This window comes from Lacerta agilis, chromosome 2, assembly GCF_009819535.1.
Source record: "Lacerta agilis isolate rLacAgi1 chromosome 2, rLacAgi1.pri, whole genome shotgun sequence".
In the NCBI taxonomy this organism is placed as follows: domain Eukaryota; kingdom Metazoa; phylum Chordata; class Lepidosauria; order Squamata; family Lacertidae; genus Lacerta; species Lacerta agilis.
The window spans coordinates 30,983,748-31,004,206 of NC_046313.1; the positions used below are offsets into that span (position 1 = coordinate 30,983,748).

General features: G+C 41.2%; 1 protein-coding gene across 2 annotated transcripts in view; it reads right to left on the bottom strand.

The window, feature by feature from the left end:
• HID1 (HID1 domain containing) overlaps positions 1-20,459 on the bottom strand; it is a 46,231-nt gene that overhangs the window by 15,782 nt on the left and 9,990 nt on the right. The window contains exons 2-9 of one of the 2 annotated variants that reach the window (XM_033139265.1): positions 16,938-17,087; positions 13,778-13,948; positions 9,964-10,077; positions 5,708-5,814; positions 4,906-5,019; positions 3,075-3,297; positions 998-1,054; positions 742-882 (exon numbers count right to left, since the gene is read on the bottom strand). In XM_033139265.1, coding sequence (XP_032995156.1) covers positions 742-882; positions 998-1,054; positions 3,075-3,297; positions 4,906-5,019; positions 5,708-5,814; positions 9,964-10,077; positions 13,778-13,948; positions 16,938-17,087 — 1,077 coding nt within the window. The remainder of the gene's footprint in view (positions 1-741; positions 883-997; positions 1,055-3,074; positions 3,298-4,905; positions 5,020-5,707; positions 5,815-9,963; positions 10,078-13,777; positions 13,949-16,937; positions 17,088-20,459) is intronic. The other variant, XM_033139266.1, reaches the window with a different exon arrangement.

A 20,459-nucleotide genomic window follows, 5' to 3' on the forward strand; every position in this document is an offset into this window, starting at 1 on the left:
AGCTGATGCTTCCTATGAAGATGCATCAGAGGCGGGATAGCATACAAAACAACAAGTTCAGAAGTGCCAGCTAGTTTTTCAGTGGTTTTGTGTTTTAGAACTCTGTTTTCTGCTGACTGCATTGCAGCACAAAAAGGTCAATGAGCGAGCCTTCTAACTCAGTGAGTCTCTCTTCTAAATAGACATGGCAGGATTTGCACTGATAATCCCACATTTATTTTCATGTTAAATGTCTTGATTGAATAATGAAAAGCATGCTCTGCAAATAGTTTATTATGTGAGGAAATCAGCAAACAGCTGGCACTATAATTTCCTATTTCCCCCCTTATAGCCTGCTTTCTGTTGGAGGCTTCTCAAGTGTCAGGTGTGCTGATTCAGCATGCCTGGAACCTGAAACTCACATAAGGATTGGGTTGACACCTATGCTGATCTCTGCAAGTCCAACCACATGCAAGCAGGCTAGCAGTATCAGCAAGGATTATAATGTCCCACACAGTCACCAGTTAATGAAAGAACGATACTAATCAGTATATTTTCCCTTCAGTGATTCCCCATTCCTGCATCTTTCAGTGCTAAACCAGCCAACGGGGAAGGAGGTCAGGGGGAAGAGGAGAACTGCCAACTTGGTAACACAAACATCCCTAGTCAATATCGCTAAGATTCCCTTATTCCCTTGCTTGCTTTCAGCAGGCACAGATCTCTCCCCCTCTTGATTCTTTGGCAGACCCAGCAGATGTGCACCTTGTTGAAATCACAGAGTTTCCAGAAGAGAACCAGGAGCTCCTGGTGGAATTGAATCTTCTTGGTAGAGTTTGGCAGGTAGGTTTGGACCAGTGGGTTGGAGAGTAGACGGGCCACTCCTTTCAGAATGAATTGAAAATCCTGCCAACAAAAAAAGATAATGTAAATGGAACAAACAAGTCCTGTCAACAAAGATAATGTAAATGGGCTCAAGGCGAGCTCAGTAAGTAGTCAAAAGAAGAACATGGCACAATACCTCTTCTCTGTGTATCCTGGACAGGTAATTGACAAACAGGTTGTCTGGTCCCGGAGGCTGCATTAAAAGAAAGTTGAGATAGCACTTCTCAGCATTTGAATTGGTAATTAAGGGCATATAAAAAGTTATCTGCATTCTCTGGCAGCTGACATTTTCACCAAATTGTCAGAAAATTCTAATATTTGTTTGACAAATTCACTCAGTTAGGGATCAGTGATACACAAAACAGGATTTGGTATAAAAGTGCTTCCACTCATAGAATTTAGCAACAAGCCAAGTGATATACCTTCCATTTTGAGGATGCAACGTACAACAGTGCTGCTGACCAAAGTCAATGCTTAGCATCTCTAGACTAGGCTACTTACTTTACTTATTATATAGTGAATGCTATTAACTCTAAAAATTGACTTGCACACAAAAATAGGAAGCGATTCCTAATACCACTATTGATAGCATGCAAGATTTTAATTGTCACACAAAGATTTCTGCTTGGAGTGGAAAGCTCTGCAAAGTTAGAAGGTTGCATACTCCCCTCCACCCCAGCGGTAATTTTCCTATAAAATGGATTACCTAACTAACACCCAACAATTTCAAATTCTGATTCTCATATTCAGGGGCAAGCTACATGTTACATTTGCATGCAAGCCCCGACGCTATTGAAGAGCAGCTTCTCAGTGGGGTTGGTTTCTTTAACCCCTTTTTCCATGGGATATTCCCCCCCCCCTTCCAAATCACACTCCTGAAGGGAGCTAGAAGCAATTCCCTCCCTGACATCCCCAGGGCCGCACAGGAGAGGAACAATGGAGGATGTGTGATTTGGTTTGAAAAAAAATGGCTGTAAAGGGAAAAGGGGAAAGGCATAAGCCCTCCCCCTTCCCCCACCTCCAAAGCTAATTTTCTTTCAACACTAAGGACATTGGGGCCTCAGTATTTACATCTCTGTATAACATGCAGTTTGCCTGCAGTTTGAACTGTAGTACTTTTCAGAGCATTCTTAGTACATAGTATGTAGGGACAGATAGCTGAAAGCATTCCAAGATTTGAAGACTGAGCATTAGTTTGGCTCAAAAGGAGTGTTTCAGTACAAATATGACCTTCCCCTCCAATAAAGACCAGTTAGCTCCTTCACCTGAGCAAGAAAAGGAAGGGCTAGAGTGCTCCTTTCATCTCTGCTCATTTTGAGAGCAAGCATGGGATTACCTTCCCAGCATGCAGACAGGAAGAAAAGCAGAGTGAAACCAAAACAATCACATGTGCTACAACTGCAGTGTGTGAAATGCCCTGAAATGAGCTAGTTAGTATGCACATTAATACAGGCCACGGATTCAGAAGTAGTTAGTTCAGTATTAAGGAGAAAAAAAAATACACCACTAAGGATGATGGGGAGTTCATGTCTCAGATTCACCACGGTTACTACAATTGTCTCTTATCAAAAGACAGGTTGAAAAGAGGTTTTAAAAACCCAGCTGGACTCCAGAAAACAGCACTATACTGAAGTATGCACTACTGAGAGAGGGCAGACTACTCAAACTTCAGTAGAAGTCAGTCATCCCACTACATTTCACATTGTGGTGAATTTTTGATATATACATATTAGTTTTTGAACTTCCCTTTTTGAATTTATTGGGCTTTTAGATAGGGAAAAATCCATTTACCTGTTTGCTCAAAGACATCATCTGATCTTCTCCCAAAACCCAAACTACACGTTGCATACAAACTCTCTCCCCATGCTCCTTATCTGCAACATAACTCCCCCTCCCCCCCAAAAAACCCTACTGTTCCTTCAAAGAGGCTCCTGAAGGGGTGTGTGTGTGCAAAATCTGGCAGTTCCATGACCTTCAGCCTGACCAAAAAGACTCTTGTGCGAGTCTGGGCAATTTTTGAGATTGGTCTCATGACACACACATACAGAAAATACAGAACACAGGAACACAAAAATTCCAGCTGGAGAGTTACTCTTTGAGGTGTATAAATTTTATAAATAAAATAAATGAGTGTGTACCCAGAAACCTCTCTAGAAAGGGAAGCCATCCTCCCCTCAGTACAAGAAGCACAGCTAAACTTGGGAGCAACTCACATCAGCATCATCCATGACTGTTCCAGTGGTAGTTCCATCTACTGTGGGGCTGGAGCTGGTGGAAGTGTCATAGTCCAGGGAGACTATCAAGACTTGGGCAGCCTGCTCCACCAGGGGTTCACGATAGTCCGAGAAGAGCAAGTGGTTATATGGGATTCCATAGCCCACCGGATCATAAGCACAGACGATATTCAAGAGGGAAGTGAACAGTGGAAGCGCATGCCTAAAAGAGGATCCAACATGCTCAAGAAGTTGCACTGGGGATGAAAAACGCTTCAAAGCTTTCCAAAGGCAGCCATATTTTCTATAAGGTGTGCATTCTGTTAGCACTGATTCGCTACTATGTGAAAGGGTAGAAACCTGTATGCCTCAGGGAAAGCATGGATTATTGAAAAGGGGGGGGGAGACACTTACTCTGAGGCATCATCTGATATTTTAGATTATTCTTCCTAGCCATCTAAATAAATGAAGCATTATTCCATAAGTGTGTCAACATAAACTTGAATTGAACCATTATATTACATACAGCTGTAATAAAAAAAAATCATCGCTACTTAAGTCCTGCTGTCATACAAACCTTCTCCTGTATAAAATAGTTGGGCAAAGTGCTTGTGGCATCACTAGCAATATGCAATTAAAACATACCCTATCCCTTTAAAAAACATTTTCCCAAAGCAATTTACAATGGACAATAAAAAAAACAGCACCCACTCATATACCGTGCAATTTTATGAGCATAAAGGAGTTTATTTGTTTTCCTGCTTTAGAGAGACGTTCCTCCTGCCATGGTAACAGACAGTGAAATGCTCTTATTGCTCTCTCTCTCTCTCTCTTTTTAAGCACAGTGGGGAAAGTAGTGGACATCAGCAAATCTACCTCTTACATAGACAATGAAGGGCTGCCTTTTGTTTTGTTTTAATTCTCGAAGGCTACGCAGTCTTCCTCTCCAACACTGCTTTGTGTGCATGACTAAGTCTTTTTTTAAGTGGCACAAGACTTACTTACACACTTGGCACTTGCTCCCTTCCATTATATGGGGACAGAAATAGCACTGTCTGTCACTGGAGCTTGCTTCACCACAGTGCTAAGAATAAAAAACCATTTTGAATCATCTGCAAAGGCAGGCATAAAAAAAAGCTGCCAGCAACTCATTTTATCACATCAACTGATGTGGCAAAAGGAAAGCGATACCACTCAGCTCAGGAGTGTTGGTTGGATAAATCCAGTCATATTCTAGAGTCGGTGCTTAAGCCTTTTGAAAGGCAGAAGACTGCAAGAGATGAACACCAGAGGGCAGGCATTCACCAGCAATCAAGAATTGCAATCCAGGTACTGTATAACCAACAACGTACAGTAGTCAAAAATATTTGAAGCCACAACTGGAAACCAATATAGAAAGTCCACCCGGTCTACTTTCTTGTACTTCAGAAATTGGAGTACAGTGAACTTCAACTTCCAGTACGAGGCATAGAATATATCACCTATTTGGGCAAGCGCGTGAGAGTTGTAAATAAAGCTAGGCAAGTGTGAACATCCTTAAGGCAGATATAGTGAAACACCCACAAAAGGAGGGGATGACGACATGCAAAAGAGAGATACCATGTCTATAGAACAGGCACCCCCAAACTTGGCCCTCCAGATGTTTTGGGACTACAACTCCCATCATCCCTAGTTAACAGGACCAGTGGTCAGGGATGATGGGAATTGTAGTCCCAAAACATCTGGAGGGCCATGTTTGGGGGTGCCTGCTATAGAACTTCTTAGGCTAACAGATTTTGATTAAACTATATTGCTCCAAAGTATCCACCACATACAGTCAGCTACCTCTCACCTATTCTCTGTGGAGCAGAAAAACTGGACCCAGGGATTCGTGTTGCTATCTGAGGAGGGGGGCAGGTACATAACCTCCGAGAAACAAGTCAGCAGGAGCTTCAGGAGCTCTGTCCTGAAAAACACAACAGCAAGAAATCCCAGTTGCATGAGGCTGTAAGGAATGCAGGGGGTTGAGAGCTAATGGAGGGGTAGTTTCGGATTCTCTGTTGCAATGTCAACTGAGCAACCTTTCACCAACCACCAGCTTAATATACATTACTAAATGCATTTTTCTTCATGTTGGCATTTTTAAGTGGTCACTGAGTAGTTTTTTCCTCTTATCAAATATATGCTTTTTCTAGGAGCGCTATTCCTTGAGCCACAGGCCACATATGCACTCTCCCATTCACAGTAAGTAGCTATTAGCATTTTGCCTTTTGTTTGGCCCTATTCCATGGAGCCCATCTAAGCAAAACAGTGACAGCGGGAAATAAAATGCAATGCAATGCCCGGTGTAGCCTTTGCATTAGCACTGTTAGCTTGTGCAACTTCATATATTGATGATGCCTTGGTTTTCATATTCTATCAGACACCATTTAGAATGTGGACTTGAATAGAAAAAAAAAAAAACACTTCCCCATATATGAAATTAAGATTCTTAAAATGCCTTTAGTCCTAGTCTTCAATACCATAAGGTTATTAGCACCTAGCTTCCGCCCATACAAAGAAAAGCCTATTGAGATGCTCACATTTCTGTATAGTGCCAATCATCCTGCCAGCTCTGCTTTTGTCTCTTCTGGAGTATTTTTTTATATACTTACCTGTTCAAATCATGGTTGTAGCTGGGCTGTGGGGAGTGAGCAAACCCAACACCAGCCTCCCAGATGTATTCACAGCTGTCAATTGCATGGATATCCTCAGCTGTGTCCTGGAAAAGAAGTCAGGAGATGAAAGATAAATACTCATGCAAACCAGAAGTGGGATTTACTTTGACTTTTTACTAGCAGAGGCTCCTGCTGAATCTTCCAGCTGAATGAATGGCCAGGATAACCAAGATCTGGGTAAATACCTCCTTATGCCAAGGATCTCTTGTATATAGATTAAGAGGATCTGAGAGGTTCAAGCAGCAGAGAAGTGATATAGGGCTACTAGGGATAGACCAATCAGTCTATTTCCAGTTGGTGCTGATTTACTATGTGTTTGTTCAGAAGTCTGTTGTCTGCCCTTTTCCAAAGTTTTTAAAATCCATACAAAAACATCATGAATTCAGATACATAATTAAATACATATTTATCATAAAACAGGTATTTAAATACACAGAGTAGGATTCAACTAATGAGTCCCATCAGAAGCCTGCACAAGGACTTCCACATGTGCAATAGGGCTTCTCCTCTTTCGCCCCTCCCATGCCCTTCAAAATTGGCTTGGGGAGGTGGGGGTTGGAAGAACCCCAAAAACAACACATGGAAGGAGAGGGGGTGTCATTCTATCTGACAAGCTGAAATGTTTGCATTGACAAAACAACTGTAATAGCACAAGGTTGAATTCCTCCCATAATTAATGCCAATGAGTAAATTTCTAATTGTATTTTATCCTAAAACACAAGTTAACAAATTTTGGTATGTTTTTGAGCCAAGAACCGCATTGCAAAACTTGGAGAAGCACGAAATCCAAAACATAGTCATGTTCCAATCTGCGTATTAGCCCAGCAGGCGTAAGTGAAGTCACTGAAAAATGCAGAACAAACAAAATTCACTTCCAGTCTTGAATGCCACACATCGCAACACACAGCTATGTTATGTTTTGTTTTTGTAGAAACTGATGATGTATGCTTTTATATTAGTTTATTACAATTTAGAGAGGCAGAGTTATGACAAGGTTGTTCCATTAGTGCCACAGGGCTTCCTTTCCCCATGTGCCCCTGGCACCCACAATCACACCCACAAAGGAGATGAGGGCGGCACAGGGGTGTGTGGTAAGAAAAGAGGAAGCCCTATTGTGCAGGTGGAAGTCATTGTGCTAATGGAATGACTCTGTTGAATATAACTGAAAATGTGTCGCTATTTTCAATCTTCTGTTTAGATGAGCACGTCATGCATCTGGGAAGGTGGCATCTGGTCCAAAAAAGCTTATGGTACAATAAACGATGCCACAAGACTGTTATTTCTAGTCTTGCATTCTGGACTATCATTCAGGACAAATCAGGTAGTCTCAGACATGTTTAGTAGCAAACAGATCCCACAATAGTGTTGTTGTTGTTTAGTCGTGTCCGACTCTTCATGACCCCATGGACCAGAACACGACAGGCACTGCTGTCTTCCACTGCCTCCCGCAGTTTGGTCAGACTCATGTTAGTAGCTTTGAGAACAACCATCTTGTCTTCTGTCGTCCCCTTCTCCTTGTCCCCTCAATCTTTCCCAACACCAGGGTCTTTCTTTTCCAGGGAGTCTTCTCTTCTCATGAAGTATCCAAAGTATTGGAGCCTCAGCTTCAGGATCTGCCCTTCCAGTGAGCACCCAGGCCTGATTTCCTTCAGAATGGATAGGTTTGATCTCCTTGCAGTCCATGGGACTCTCAAGAGTCTCCTGCAGCACCATAATTCAAAAGCATCAATTCTTCGGCGATCAGCCTTCTTGATGGTCCAGCTCTCACTTCCATACATCACTACTGGGAAAACCATAGCTTTAACTATATGGACCTTTGTCGGCAAGGTGAGGTCTCTGCTTTTAGCTCTTCATCCATATTCTTGCTGTCATTTTTCTGTGTGAGCTTTTCAAGGCCAATAAATCATTACTCACATGAAGACCCCCTTCCCAACAGCACACACTTTTCCTTTGTTATCCAGCTTTATTAAGGTTGACTACTTTGTCCTTCTCTTATTTTCCCAGTATTGTTTTTTGGCAGCAACATGCTCTATTCTGTGCCACAAACAAATCACTGGGACCACTTTTATGGAAACAAGCAGCCATTGAATACAGTGGTGTTTTATTTTACTTTTCAGGAGCAGCTGAAGCAAAAGGGGCCTCAGATTAATGTGCTCAAATTAAGGGCATCTGGCATCATTAAAACAAATCATTCCGGTGCTTTAATTAAGAAAGTTCTGTGCTATCCTTTCCCTGGCACACATGGAGTGGCATTTACAACTTTTGCCTAATGCCTCAGAATTTCCATTATACTGTATAATGGTCAACCTCACACATCCCACCACAGAGACAGGACAACAGTTTGAATGGCTGGAGCAGCAGCCAACTCTGCCTGCCTACTTTGGCACAATTGTGTAGAGAGCATTGCCTTCTGTAGAGGAGTACAACTTTTAAGCTCAATCTAACAGCTGCAATCTCTCCATGGAGCCAACATTTCACTGAAGGCAAATAATCAAATAAGTTGTGTTCCCCCGCCCCCGCCCCCGCCATAAGTCACTCAGAGCTTTTAAAAATCTCTCTCTGATGTAAGTTCAATCAGTAGAATTAAAAAAGGAGCATTGCATAAAATGTGTCCAGTGAGCTTAGGGATACTTCTGCTGAGCTAACCTTGCCTCAAATAGAACGCCAATGAAAGAAGCAAGATGGCGCAATGATCATAATGGCTGAGATGCAGTAATGGGGACAGTGTCAGCAACTCAGTTAAAGGTTCACTCAACAACAACACAACACTCTGCCAGCAACACTCCTTGGACAGTTTGTACCAGGCAACTCCAATTTAGTTTTTCCAAGAAAACTATCATGAAAGAAAAAAGCTTCCTAATTTGACAGAACAGGCCAAATAGTCAGACTCTATTTACATCACTTACTCCTCTGCAGCTTGAAAGCATCATGCAGTGGTAGTGGGGAAGAGAGGCAGAAGGATCATGTGGTGCTCCCGAACCCCTACAACCAACTTGGTTTTGAATCCAGTGTAGATTCCTTAACATAGTAACTGGTGCTAGCCTTTGCAGGGTGGTGGGTTGCTATAGCTGAGGATGGGGGGCAATTTCATCCAGTATGCATTTTAAGCAAATGGCACAAATGTGCGCTGGTAAGAAAATAATTGTATATTTAAATTTGCACTTCTATGAATTTCATAACCTAGTTCTTGGATCGAAAGTATATGAAATGTGTAAAAAAAAACATTTAGAAATGCACTTATTGTATTTTGGTAGTCTATTTAAAAAAATAAATAAATCAGATTAATGAGTAAATATAATGGATTTATGAATGTATGAGAGACTGACATGTTAAATTGATTCACCCATCTCTAGTTACAGCAGGTGTGCAGAGGCTAGCCATGTAGAAAACTATTTTCAAGCACACCCCACCAAATAGGAAGGCACAGGGGGTAGATTCAGCATTAGTCACACTAATTTTCCCATACATGAGTCACTATTCTGCAGTCAACAGCTTTTCAATATTGCTGGAGGCCCTTAGAATGACGCACTATGACAAGAGTAATTTCTACTCTTGCCATCAAAAGAACCCTTGCCATCAAAAGAAACCACAGGCTACACATATTGTACCAAGGCTCTTCCACAGAGCCCAAAGGCACCCATCCATTTTATTTTTTAAAAGTCCTTGCTAATACTATTTAATTATTGCATATTATGCATGCCTGTTACTACAGATGAGATACTACTTAAATATGCTAAAATATGACAAAGGAAAGAAAGGAAAAGGAAAGAAATGTAAAAACAAGCTTTTGGAGATTATTGCAGTATGTGCCAAAGGATCAGAAACCGAAAGGTAATTTAAAAGAAACAGATATCTGAAAGATTCACAATTATTATTTTTATGGGTTCATCAAATTTTGGGTCATCAGTCTAATGTTAAATGCAGGATGTTCACCACGCTACTTGCAAATGGAATACAAATTCATGAAGAAGCATACTATGCCCTACATTCAACACAGAGTTAGGCAAACCTGTTGGGTAAGCATGCCTAGCTCTGTGCTGAATTGGGGCCTATAGGTGTGGATATTTTCTGTTAACATTCTAAGCAGGGCTTTATTCAAAACTCACAGTGCAATCCTAATCATGACTACTAAGTATTATCGAGCTGCAACCTTAACCTGTCAGGATAGAACAAAATCAAATTATTGAACTCACCACATTGTTTTTTCTGTGGGTCTGGACAGTGAATTCTGGACAAAAGAGCAAATCCGCAATGGCCAGAAGCAGTGACTCAGCAAGAGGCCTAGCATTTTCATCATCTTCGTCTCCCTGCCAATCAAAGGATAAGTTAAAGCATACTTGATCTGATCTTGACACTGACTGCAAAGCAACATTACTTAGTTCACTTAGTTTCCTTTGGAAGCACACGAAACACATGTGTTGGAATAGGTTCTACCAAGAGGCACTGATGGAGGATTCAGAAAAAGCCAAAACTATGGAGGAGGAGAAAATGCAAGAGAGTAACCCTAAAAGAGGCAGTGCTACTGAGGGAGAGGGTGGTGCTGTGGTCTAAACCACTGAGCCTCTTGGGCTTGCTGATTGGAAGCTCAGTGGTGTGAATCACATGATGGGGTGAGCTCCCGTTGGTTTGTCCCAGCTCCTGCCAACCTAGCAGTTTGAAAGCACACCAGTGCAAGTAGATAAGTAGGTACCGCTGTGGTGGGAAGGTAAACAGCGTTTCCATGCGCTCTGGCTTCCGTCACAGTGTTACATTGCACCAGAAGCGGTTTAGTCATACTGGCCACATGACCCAGAAAGCTGTCTGTGGACAAATGCTGGCTCTCTCGACCGGAAAGCTAGATAAAGCGCTGCACACCATAGTTGCCTTTGACTGGACATCCAGGGGTCCTTTACCTTTACCTACCTTTAATGAACTGAGTGAAGCAACATGCTTGTTTTTATTTAGAACCAGGCCTATTTCTATGGGTAAGGGCTGTGAACACAGTTTATCTATTTCTAGGATAAATATAAGGAGTGGGACACAGCTGTTTCCATGTTCTAGCTGAGGAAGCAAGTCTAAGCACTAACATTTTTTCTCGGGACCACCCAATGGCAGCCTGACCGAGGTAGGAATTGAAACAAATGTTGCTGGATGATCTGTTTGAAATGTGTTATAGAGGCATGGGGTTATTCAGCAAGGAGATGCTCTTAGTTTTGCTGGGGCAAAACAAGTCTCTTCCTTCAGCGGCCCAAGTGCTTCCAGGCATCCAAATCAAGCCCTATTCTTCTATCTCAGCACTGGTGCTTCAGTCACAAGTCTGCAGCTGTTTCCAAGGGAACCATACATCCCCTCTGCAGGCCTGTAGCACTGCCACTCAAAGCTCATCCTGGATCTCAGACTCTCTTCCAGCAGAGGGGGAGGGACAGCAGCTTATCTGTGACAGCCAGGCCTGTATCAGCCTGTGCATGACACAGAGCCCTTCACTCATGGCAAGCAGGCTAGACTACAATAATGACCTGCATTGATCCGACGTTATCTAGTACCATATCGGGGCAACCAATAAAAGCATACCAAGTGCAGAAATAGAAAACAAAAGAGATGAAAACCAGCTGGCTGCCCTTCCATTCATCTTTGAAATCAGAGAAGGAAAAATAGTGTCTAAGAATCTTAAGGGCAAAAGCATCAAATCAATTAATCACAGACATGAGTTATTGTTAACATGGGATGGATTTAACACAGAGCCGTGGCCTTCAGTGGAACATACAATGCACAGCTCTTGAGGTAAGCACCAATTACAATCTCCAGCTTAAGCTCCACTGAAATGAATAGGCAGAATATACAGTTGTGCTCTTATAACTCTTGCTCATTTTAATGGGTCTAGCCTAGAAGAAACTCCTGAAAAAGAACAGAGCCCATAAATTGACCCCCATAAATTATTTGATGTTATTTAGTCAACAAAAACATTTTCATACATATTCCCAATATTTCAACTACTGCAATATTTGATCAATTTAATCATTTAAAATGTTATTGGAAAGTGAACACATTTAAATAGGTTGAAAGTCTGTATGAGGATGAACTATAGTAAAGCAAAATGAGGCAAGAAAGCACCACCATGCTGTACACAAGCTGTAATTGGCAGTGGGGACTATTTTTAAGCAAGTCATTCTGAAGATATGGTGTGGAAACAGATTTCCGTGGCATTCTCAGTTTTAAAATTTGCAAAAACAAAAACAAAACAAAAATCCCACTAACAACTCAAAGAAACACATAAAGCGGTTTCATCCTGTGTTGCTTATGGTTACAAAACTGCAGTTTGTGAAACAAAACAAAAACGTTCCAAATTCTACAGTAAAGGTAAAGGTACAGCTGACCATTAGTTCCAGTCGCAGACGACTCTGGGGTTGCGCATTCATCTCGCTCTATAGGCTGAGGGAGCCGGCATTTGTCCGCAGACAGTTTTTCTGGGACATGTGGCCGGCATGACTAAGCCGCTTCTGGCGAAACCAGAGCAGCGCATGGAAACCCCGTTTACCTTCCCGCCGGAGCGGTACCTATTTATCTACTTGCACTGGACGTGCTTTCGAACTGCTAGGTGGGCAGGAGCAGGGACCGAACAACAGGAGCTCACCCTGTTGCAGGGATTAGAACCGCTGACCTTCTGATTGGCAAGCCCTAGGCTCCGTGGCTTAGACGCCCAAATGAGAAACCAAATCAAGAAAACATGCAAAGTGGCTGAATACTCAATCTTTGGTTGCAGAAATTTCTGTGCTTTGTCAGATTTAAATTCCTTGACAGAAGTGGGAGGTTTAGAGACTAGAATGGCATTATAGAAGTCAAAAGCAAATAATTTTTATTACCCATTGGGGAAAAGTGGGCAAAAACAACTCACAAACTGATTGCTTCCAGACAATATTAAGAAGTCCGCCCCACTTAGTGTTGCACTAGGGTTAGCACATTTTCCAAGTCCCATTTTCTAAGGCCAATGCAGAGAACACATTTCAAGTGTTCAACACAATTTACACCCATCACAACCCTATTCCCACAAACACTTGGGCTGCACACATAGTCTTTGGGGGAAATAATTAAGAATGCCACCAGCCATCTCTTCAGGAGAAGGAAATGGGTTTGGATTCAGTCCTTTCACCTCCCCACCCAAGCTAAACAGCTGATTTGTGGGATATACATATACATATACATATACATATACAGTACATATATATATTTTCAAGGTTCAAAGCAAGGTTTTGGCATTGGTATACACAGCCCTATACACCTTGGGACCAGGATAACTTGAAGTTTCTACATCCCAGCTGATCATATATGTATATATGATCATATATGTTGTTATTGTAAATACCAACAACAACTGAAACTACTGATAATATGTCTGAACCCTGAAAACTATTGTGATTGTGGTTGTTGGCTCTGAACAAGCATGACTTGGAACAAGAGATCAATAGTACAGTCAGTCCTTGCCATTTTTCACTGGCACTGCACACCAAAATTACTCCTTAGCAGGCTATTGCAGATGCTGAGTAAGATGCAAAATTCAGCAATGAAAAGCACCTTATGTTGTCCTTCCGAGGACATCACTAGTCTAGGTTCATTTAATTTTCTTCCCTCCCATCCCATTTATAGATAGAATGAATTTTGACAATTCTTCAACACCAGGTATCCTTTTGAGAATGACCAGCTTTCCCTTGAGATGCCCATGGATGAAAGATAGTTTAAAAGATACAGGCTTGGACAAAGCAAGGTGTCTGCTTTACCAGTCTTTCCATTATGAGCCTCCAGTGGTCCATTAAATATGTTTCAGTGCTTCATTTTAGAAGGTAGAAATGCTGCCAGGATCAGAGCAAACCAAGCAACACAGTGCAGACATGCCTCGGCCTGGGAGAAGTTTTCCTACCTCTAGATGAATATAATTCAGTAGTTTAAATAAATTAATCATTACACTTTGATTAAGAAGAAGTCCTGCCTCCTTCATCTGTTTAAAAGCAGTAGTACAGTTCAATAGATACATACCCCTCCTCGACCTGCTCCGGGAACGGTTGACCAGAAAAAGCCTCTCCAGTCGGGATCCTCAAAAATATAGGGTAGGATGCGGGTCAACAGGCGGCTACAGTTCAGGACAATCTGCTTTTCCTTATCAGAGTGACAGCCACTCTCAGCTCCCTGCACCAGCTTTTCCACTGCCTGGAACAAATAAGGTAAAGCAAATGACAGGAACTACTGGCATGCAGACACCCATTATTGCCACAGATAATTCAAGTTTTCAAATGGTTACTGCAGCAGCAGGATTTAATAAATGCAAAATTATTTATTATTAGTGCTGGCCTCTGTTTGAACATAATACATAGGTAACATCCAATGTTGCCATCCCATTTGCACAACAGATTTACATTCATTTCACAGACCCTGCTCTTCTAGCCCCTTCCCCCACCCAAATTTGCTTTTGGAACAGATTTTGAGGAGGGGGGGAGAGGAAAGGGAAATACTTTTTGTGAGCATTTAAATCTGATCATGCAATGCTGTATATTATCCAATACTGAAATCCATCTGAAAAAGACGTTTTTTTCTGAGAATGTGACAATTCAGTAAAGGGCGGGGAAGAGAAGGAATTTCAAGGCTTAGAAGTGCGTAATCAAAATCTTACTTTCTTCCTTGATCTTGAAAAATGACTGAAGGTTCCACAGATGAATATGCTGCTCTATGAGAAGTGCTCTTAACAAGTGCCAAGCATAATGGAAGAGGTGGGAAATATGGATCCAACTGGTCAATAGATTTGTAAAGTATGGGGAGAGAGCATGCCAGACTTCCAAGATAAATACTTGAGATCAAGTTAATATCACTGTTTTTCAGGAACAAGGTCACTGACTGCAGTATAACCCTACCAGCAGCAGTCCATGCCAACTTCTATTTTTGCAGTTATTATCTGATATTCCCAGATACATTTTTAGTGGAGGGAGTCTGCAGTATGATATACATTACTCTTGAAAATGAACTCATATTTGAATTGGAAATGCAAAGTACATTTTGAGGATCAATATGCCACTTCCAGCTCTTGGAGAACTATCAGAAATTGTTTAACATGACTGCTTACATAGTTTGAATAGCAAGCATCCAGCCCAGTGATTTGCAAGGTATGTAAAGTCATATTAAATAGAGTGCTCTGCAAGTAAATACTGCACAGCGGACTAGCAATAGTCCAGTCTACAAGTACTGGTGGTACAGTAGATACAAACAGGTTCCTCTTTCCTCCATTTACCAAAGAGTAAAAGAAGAGGGAAAACCTCATATATTAAAAGTATTTTCAATGTCTGAATGAAACACTGCTTGTCATTATTCCAGAGTAGAGCAGTTGAAGTTCCTATTGCTGAATATGGGAGAACTCTCCTGGGATACATCTTAGTGGTATGCAATTATCATAATGTGCTACTGTGCCACAAACATGTACAGAAAAAAGACAGACCCGCTTGCTTATTTTCTATACCTGAAAGCAGGAAACTACAAATTCGATGCCTATCCCCTGTCCAAGACAACCTTGTGCTGTTAAAGTCTTCTCTGTTAGACAGAGAATTACAAATATTCTGCTATAATGAATAAGAAATCTAAACAAGAAGAGATAAAACCAAAGTCTTTAACAACCACCTCAACTTATAATGCAAGAGTTTAAACCTGGAATACAAGATGTAATAATACAAGAAGTGCATTTTTATAAATACTGAATTTGCTCTGGGGCTCAATTTTCTGAGGCAGGAAGTGTTGTTTATTTAAGGAATGTATCCCCTGTTTTGCAATATATGAATATATGTCTCAATGTGGCTTGCATATATATATATATATATATATATATACACACACACACACACACACACACAGAGAGAGAGAGAGAGAGAGAGAGAGAGAGAGATAACCACATCAGAAAATGGAAATATTACAGCAACATTCATAGTGCCTGGGCCTCCTGAAATAAAACTGCTTTAACCTGGCATCTGAAACTTTGCAGAGACCCTATCACCAGTCTTCTCGCATTGCAAGATGGTCCACTGCAGGAGGCACAAGCAATTTACTAGAAAAGCAAGTTCTAACTTGTTTTCCTTTTCACCAATTTCTAACTCGTTTTCCTTTTCACCAATATCATTCCCTCATCACCACATCATGTTCAGAACTAGAAAAGCATTTCTGGCAGCAATTTTTTTAGCCTCTTAGCGATCAGGTACAAGGAGTTTTTCATTCATGGTAATGATGATGACCTTTTCTTTTCCAAAGCATTTTAGGGGGAGGCTGGAAGCACAGCCACTGGTCTTCAGCCAGCCTTTCCTTTTCTCTGAAGAAAACCTCTGGGACCATCCAAAGGCACTCTAAGGAAAGCGAGGGAAGAAGGCTAGGTGGCTGAATGCCTGCACTTTGCTTTTCACCTGGCCCAGCACCAAACGTTTAAAAATTGTTTTTAAACCTAATTTAAAAATAAAATAAAAATTGGGAGGGGCAGGGGGTCTGGGCCCAAGGACACCATGCTGCCTGCAGACACCATATGGGGGACTCTAGGCTTTAAAGAACATGAGAGTCCCTATAATGGGATTCAGAGGCATAACTAAGGTCACATGTAGTTTGACTCTTAGGTCTGCTTTCTTGGGGAGGGTTAGAAAGATGGTATTCTAAAATTCAGCTGGTAAACGTAAATCCTGAGCAAACTTAAACTAGCAAAAGTCTGTCTGATCCTTTGATCATATGCATATGTAAGTATCTACAGTTAAAACACATGTGAGCTTTATAACTGGAATTCAGATCTTTGCACTCTTATTCTTGCCTTGCAGGCTACTGCTGTCCAAGACTGATTGCCATATTTAATCCTGTTGAAGTTTAACTACAGCTTTCATGTTTGCCTACCCTGCAGGGTATTAGTAGTTTGATACAATTTCCTCTTCCAGATTACCATAAACCGCAACTAACAATGAATCTACTGAAGAATCTTTCTATTGCCTTGGTGCTAATTTAGGATTAATTGGAATTATGGAGTCATTTCAAAAATGGTGCATTCCACATGGTCTCTACTTCAGAGTGATGGACATCTCATCCTGGATTGGTTTACCTTTGGCCAAATGCCCCCCTTTGAATGAGCTAATGTTTGTATAACTGAATTTCACAGTGGGGGCAATACAGGAAGAAGAATGCCTTTTACCTTATAACACAAAGTAGCCAAATTTGAAGGAGATTCTTCCCTCACAGCTCTGATTTCTGCAGCAGGAACAAGAGCAAAAACATCTTGGACTGAAGTAGCTGTATCTGCCCAGAACTGGTCCCAGAACGCATCATCTGTTGCTTCTACAGGCTGAAGAGACACAAATATCAAAGGATTGAATTGATTCAGCATTTTTATGCTGCTTTTTCCAACAGCAAAGTTGAGGTCAAAGCAGCCCACAACAATAAAGATAAGAACACTTCCATCAGTATAATCATAGCACATCAGTAAGCAAAAGTGGACCAATAAAAAAAGACATTCAATACAAACCCATGCTTATTCAAAAATAATTTATCAGAAATGACTGCTAAGCACTAGCCCAGTGCCAGGTGACATAACTCCTATAGAAATGGGTTTTCTCACCCAATGCAGCAGCACAACCTGAGAAGGCAGGTGGGAGTAGTCAGGTGGTCCTTAATGAAAACATACAAAACCTGGAAATGGGAATGACTTTTGGGAAAGCTAAGAGCCACAGAAGGCTGATCAGAAGGCAGGGAGTAGGTTAAAAACACCACCACACAATTATAACATACATTGGTTTTTGAGTTGCCGGTTGAATACTTGATGTGATCACTTTGTTTATCAAGCAGACATTTGAATGAAGTCCATGACCAAGGAACACCCAAAGCCATCCAACCAAATCAACCCAATACTACTGACCAGTTGGACAAATGTAAATGCATTATTTTTTAAAAAAATTGAGGATCTTGGAGAGACCCAAGTAGGGTAGAAAAACTGAAGGGAAATGATGTAGAGAAGCTGGGAGCAAAAAGGCAAGGGCTTGGGGCCAATGGGAAGGGGCAAGAAGCTGTGGTGAGATTCGGCAGGTCCCTATGAAGCTACACCAACATCTCGTTTGTTCGTTGCAGCTTTCAAGACAGACGCTTTGACAGACACTTAACTTTAATAGAAACCAATGCATGTATGGGAACAGAGCTATATACACAGGTAGAGTAACACACAGCATTCTGGACATGGGTGCACATCTACATGCATATAGTTTATGGTACAGGCAACCACAAAAGTCATACTGAGCATACTTGATTATTTTGTGCCAATACAGTCACTCTAAGAATTCCAAGTGAAGGTTTTCTCTCTTAATAAAGGAAATAAATTTCAGTCATTACAGACTCACTGAATACTACTCAGCAGAACAAGTCAAGACATCAGGTAGAACAAATATTCTATCGTGATCTTGTGTGACTGACATAGTAAAAGCTCCAAAAGCAAACAGCCATTCTTGCCTAATAGCAAGTTATTCATGACATTCGGCAACTTCAAATTGTGTTTGGAAAGGGTGAGGAGAGGAAAGATGACTGCTTGTTTAAACAAAGACAATTTCCTGGCTTCCAATTTCCTGGCTTTACAGCAGATAAAAGTATCCAATTGTTAAAGAACAGTTTAAAAAGCCAAGTGACAGTGAGAAACTTTGTCATGCCTGATTAATGACTGGATGTGATGAAGGAGCTGAGCTATCGATAGGTGATGTTGTGGAGAACTAGCCTCATGCCAGGTAGGGGTTAAATGTTCTGACAGTTAGAACCCTCAGGGGCGGGCTTAGCCTGGGTATAAAACACCCCTCCCAGTGGGCAGACAGTTAGTTGGAGTGAGAGTTGAAGTGTGGGCAGGAGGAGTTAAGTGCGGGGAGTTGAAGTGTGAGTCAAGAGATAGAGCTGGGAGTTTAGAGTCTTAGGTGGATGTTAGCAGAGAGGATAAAGAGATTGTGAAACGCATTGTTATTGCTATTTAGTTAACATTTAGAGGTATTAGGCCGGTAACATTTTAGAGGTATTAGGCCGGTATAGGACAACTGTTATAAGCTTATTGAACAACCGTTATTTTATCAGCAACCACAAGCTTTTACGCAATAAACATCTTTTTAGTTCACAATATCCTCGTCTGTGGTGAATGAAGTAAGCAGGATCCAGCTAGTAGTCTGAAGGGCTGCTGCTGGGAACTGTTTGTCGTTGGTGCAGCACTCATAGACCGTAAAACGTCCGGGGGTGGGCTGTACAGGGCGAAGGGCCCGCGACATTAAAGTGGTGGCAGCGTCGGGACGAAAGATTGTCATAAAGTGGTGGTCACATTGAGATCAAAGATCTAAAGTGTTGGCAAGAAGTGCCAAGGTACAAGAAGGATTTAAGGGTGACGCATTGTGTGAAGTGTGAGGCTTAAAGAGGATTTAAGCAAACTTCTGTGAGACTCTACAATCTAGTCAGGAAGGGGATCGCATACACCTGGAAAGGGAGAAGGGGAATTCAGAGAGGAATTACCTGGCCCTAGGGTGTGGTGTGATAGCGCCTAAGACTGTGAGATTGTGAGAGAGTTACAAAGATACTTTGCGTTTGAAACTATTTCAGGCAGAAAGGTTTATAGTGAGAGGTCGGAAAAGTACGCTGGACAAAGTGCACTGAGGTAACTTTAGGCGTGACTTTGGACCTAAACTGTGGAAACTAAGCCTGGAGAAATAGTTTAACTGAAACATCCTTGATTTAAGTACAGAAATAATACCACCAAATAAATAGAAAATGCCACCTAGAAAGACTAAAACAGCTCTTAGGGACTCACAAGTAGAAAGCTCTGAAGAAGAAAATGGGGTTTCCCAAATTGAGGAAACCAGTACTGAAACAGTTAACAAAAATCCTGCTGAGGGGACTAGTTTTAAAGCCTCAGAGGAATTTGAGAAATGGAAACTAGAACAAGAATATAAACTGAAGGAATTAGAAATGAGATTGCAAGCTGAGGAAAGAGAGAAAAAATTACAAGCTGAAGCAAAAGAGAGAGAATTAAATATTGAGAGAGAGAGAGAGAGAGAGAGGCAAGAGAACTACAAGAGAAAGAAATGAAACTAAAAGAGAAAGAAATGACCTTAAATATTGAGAGAGAAAGAGAACGGGAGGAAAGAGAATATTTATTAGAAATGAAAAGACTTGAATTATCAGCTGTAGATAATAGAAACAACAACAATAGTTCCACACAAAATCCTAGCAGGGTGGATTTAAAAAGATTCCCTGACTTCAGAGATAAAGACGATCCTGAAGCGTTTATCATTTCTTTTGAGAGGGCTTGCGAAGATTTTGAAGTAAAAGATGAGGAGAAAATGCAAATACTGAGAGCTCGTATTAGTGGAACATTAACAGAGATTTATTCTCAAATGCCATCTGATCAATCTAAAGATTTTGAAGCATTTAAACAGTTGGTTTATGTTAGATTCGGAATTACTGCAGAACAACTGAGACAAAAGTTTAGAACAATAAAAAAGGTGCGTGAGGAAACATTCGCTCAATTAGGAGCTAAAACAACAAATTATTTAAACAAGTGGCTAGAACAGGAGGGTGCTGATTCTGTGGCAAAAATAAAAGAGGTGATCGCATTGGAACAATTTTATGACACGATTAATAGTCATCTGAAGTATTTAATTAAAGAAAGACGACCTAAAACCATCCTGGAAGCTGCTAATCT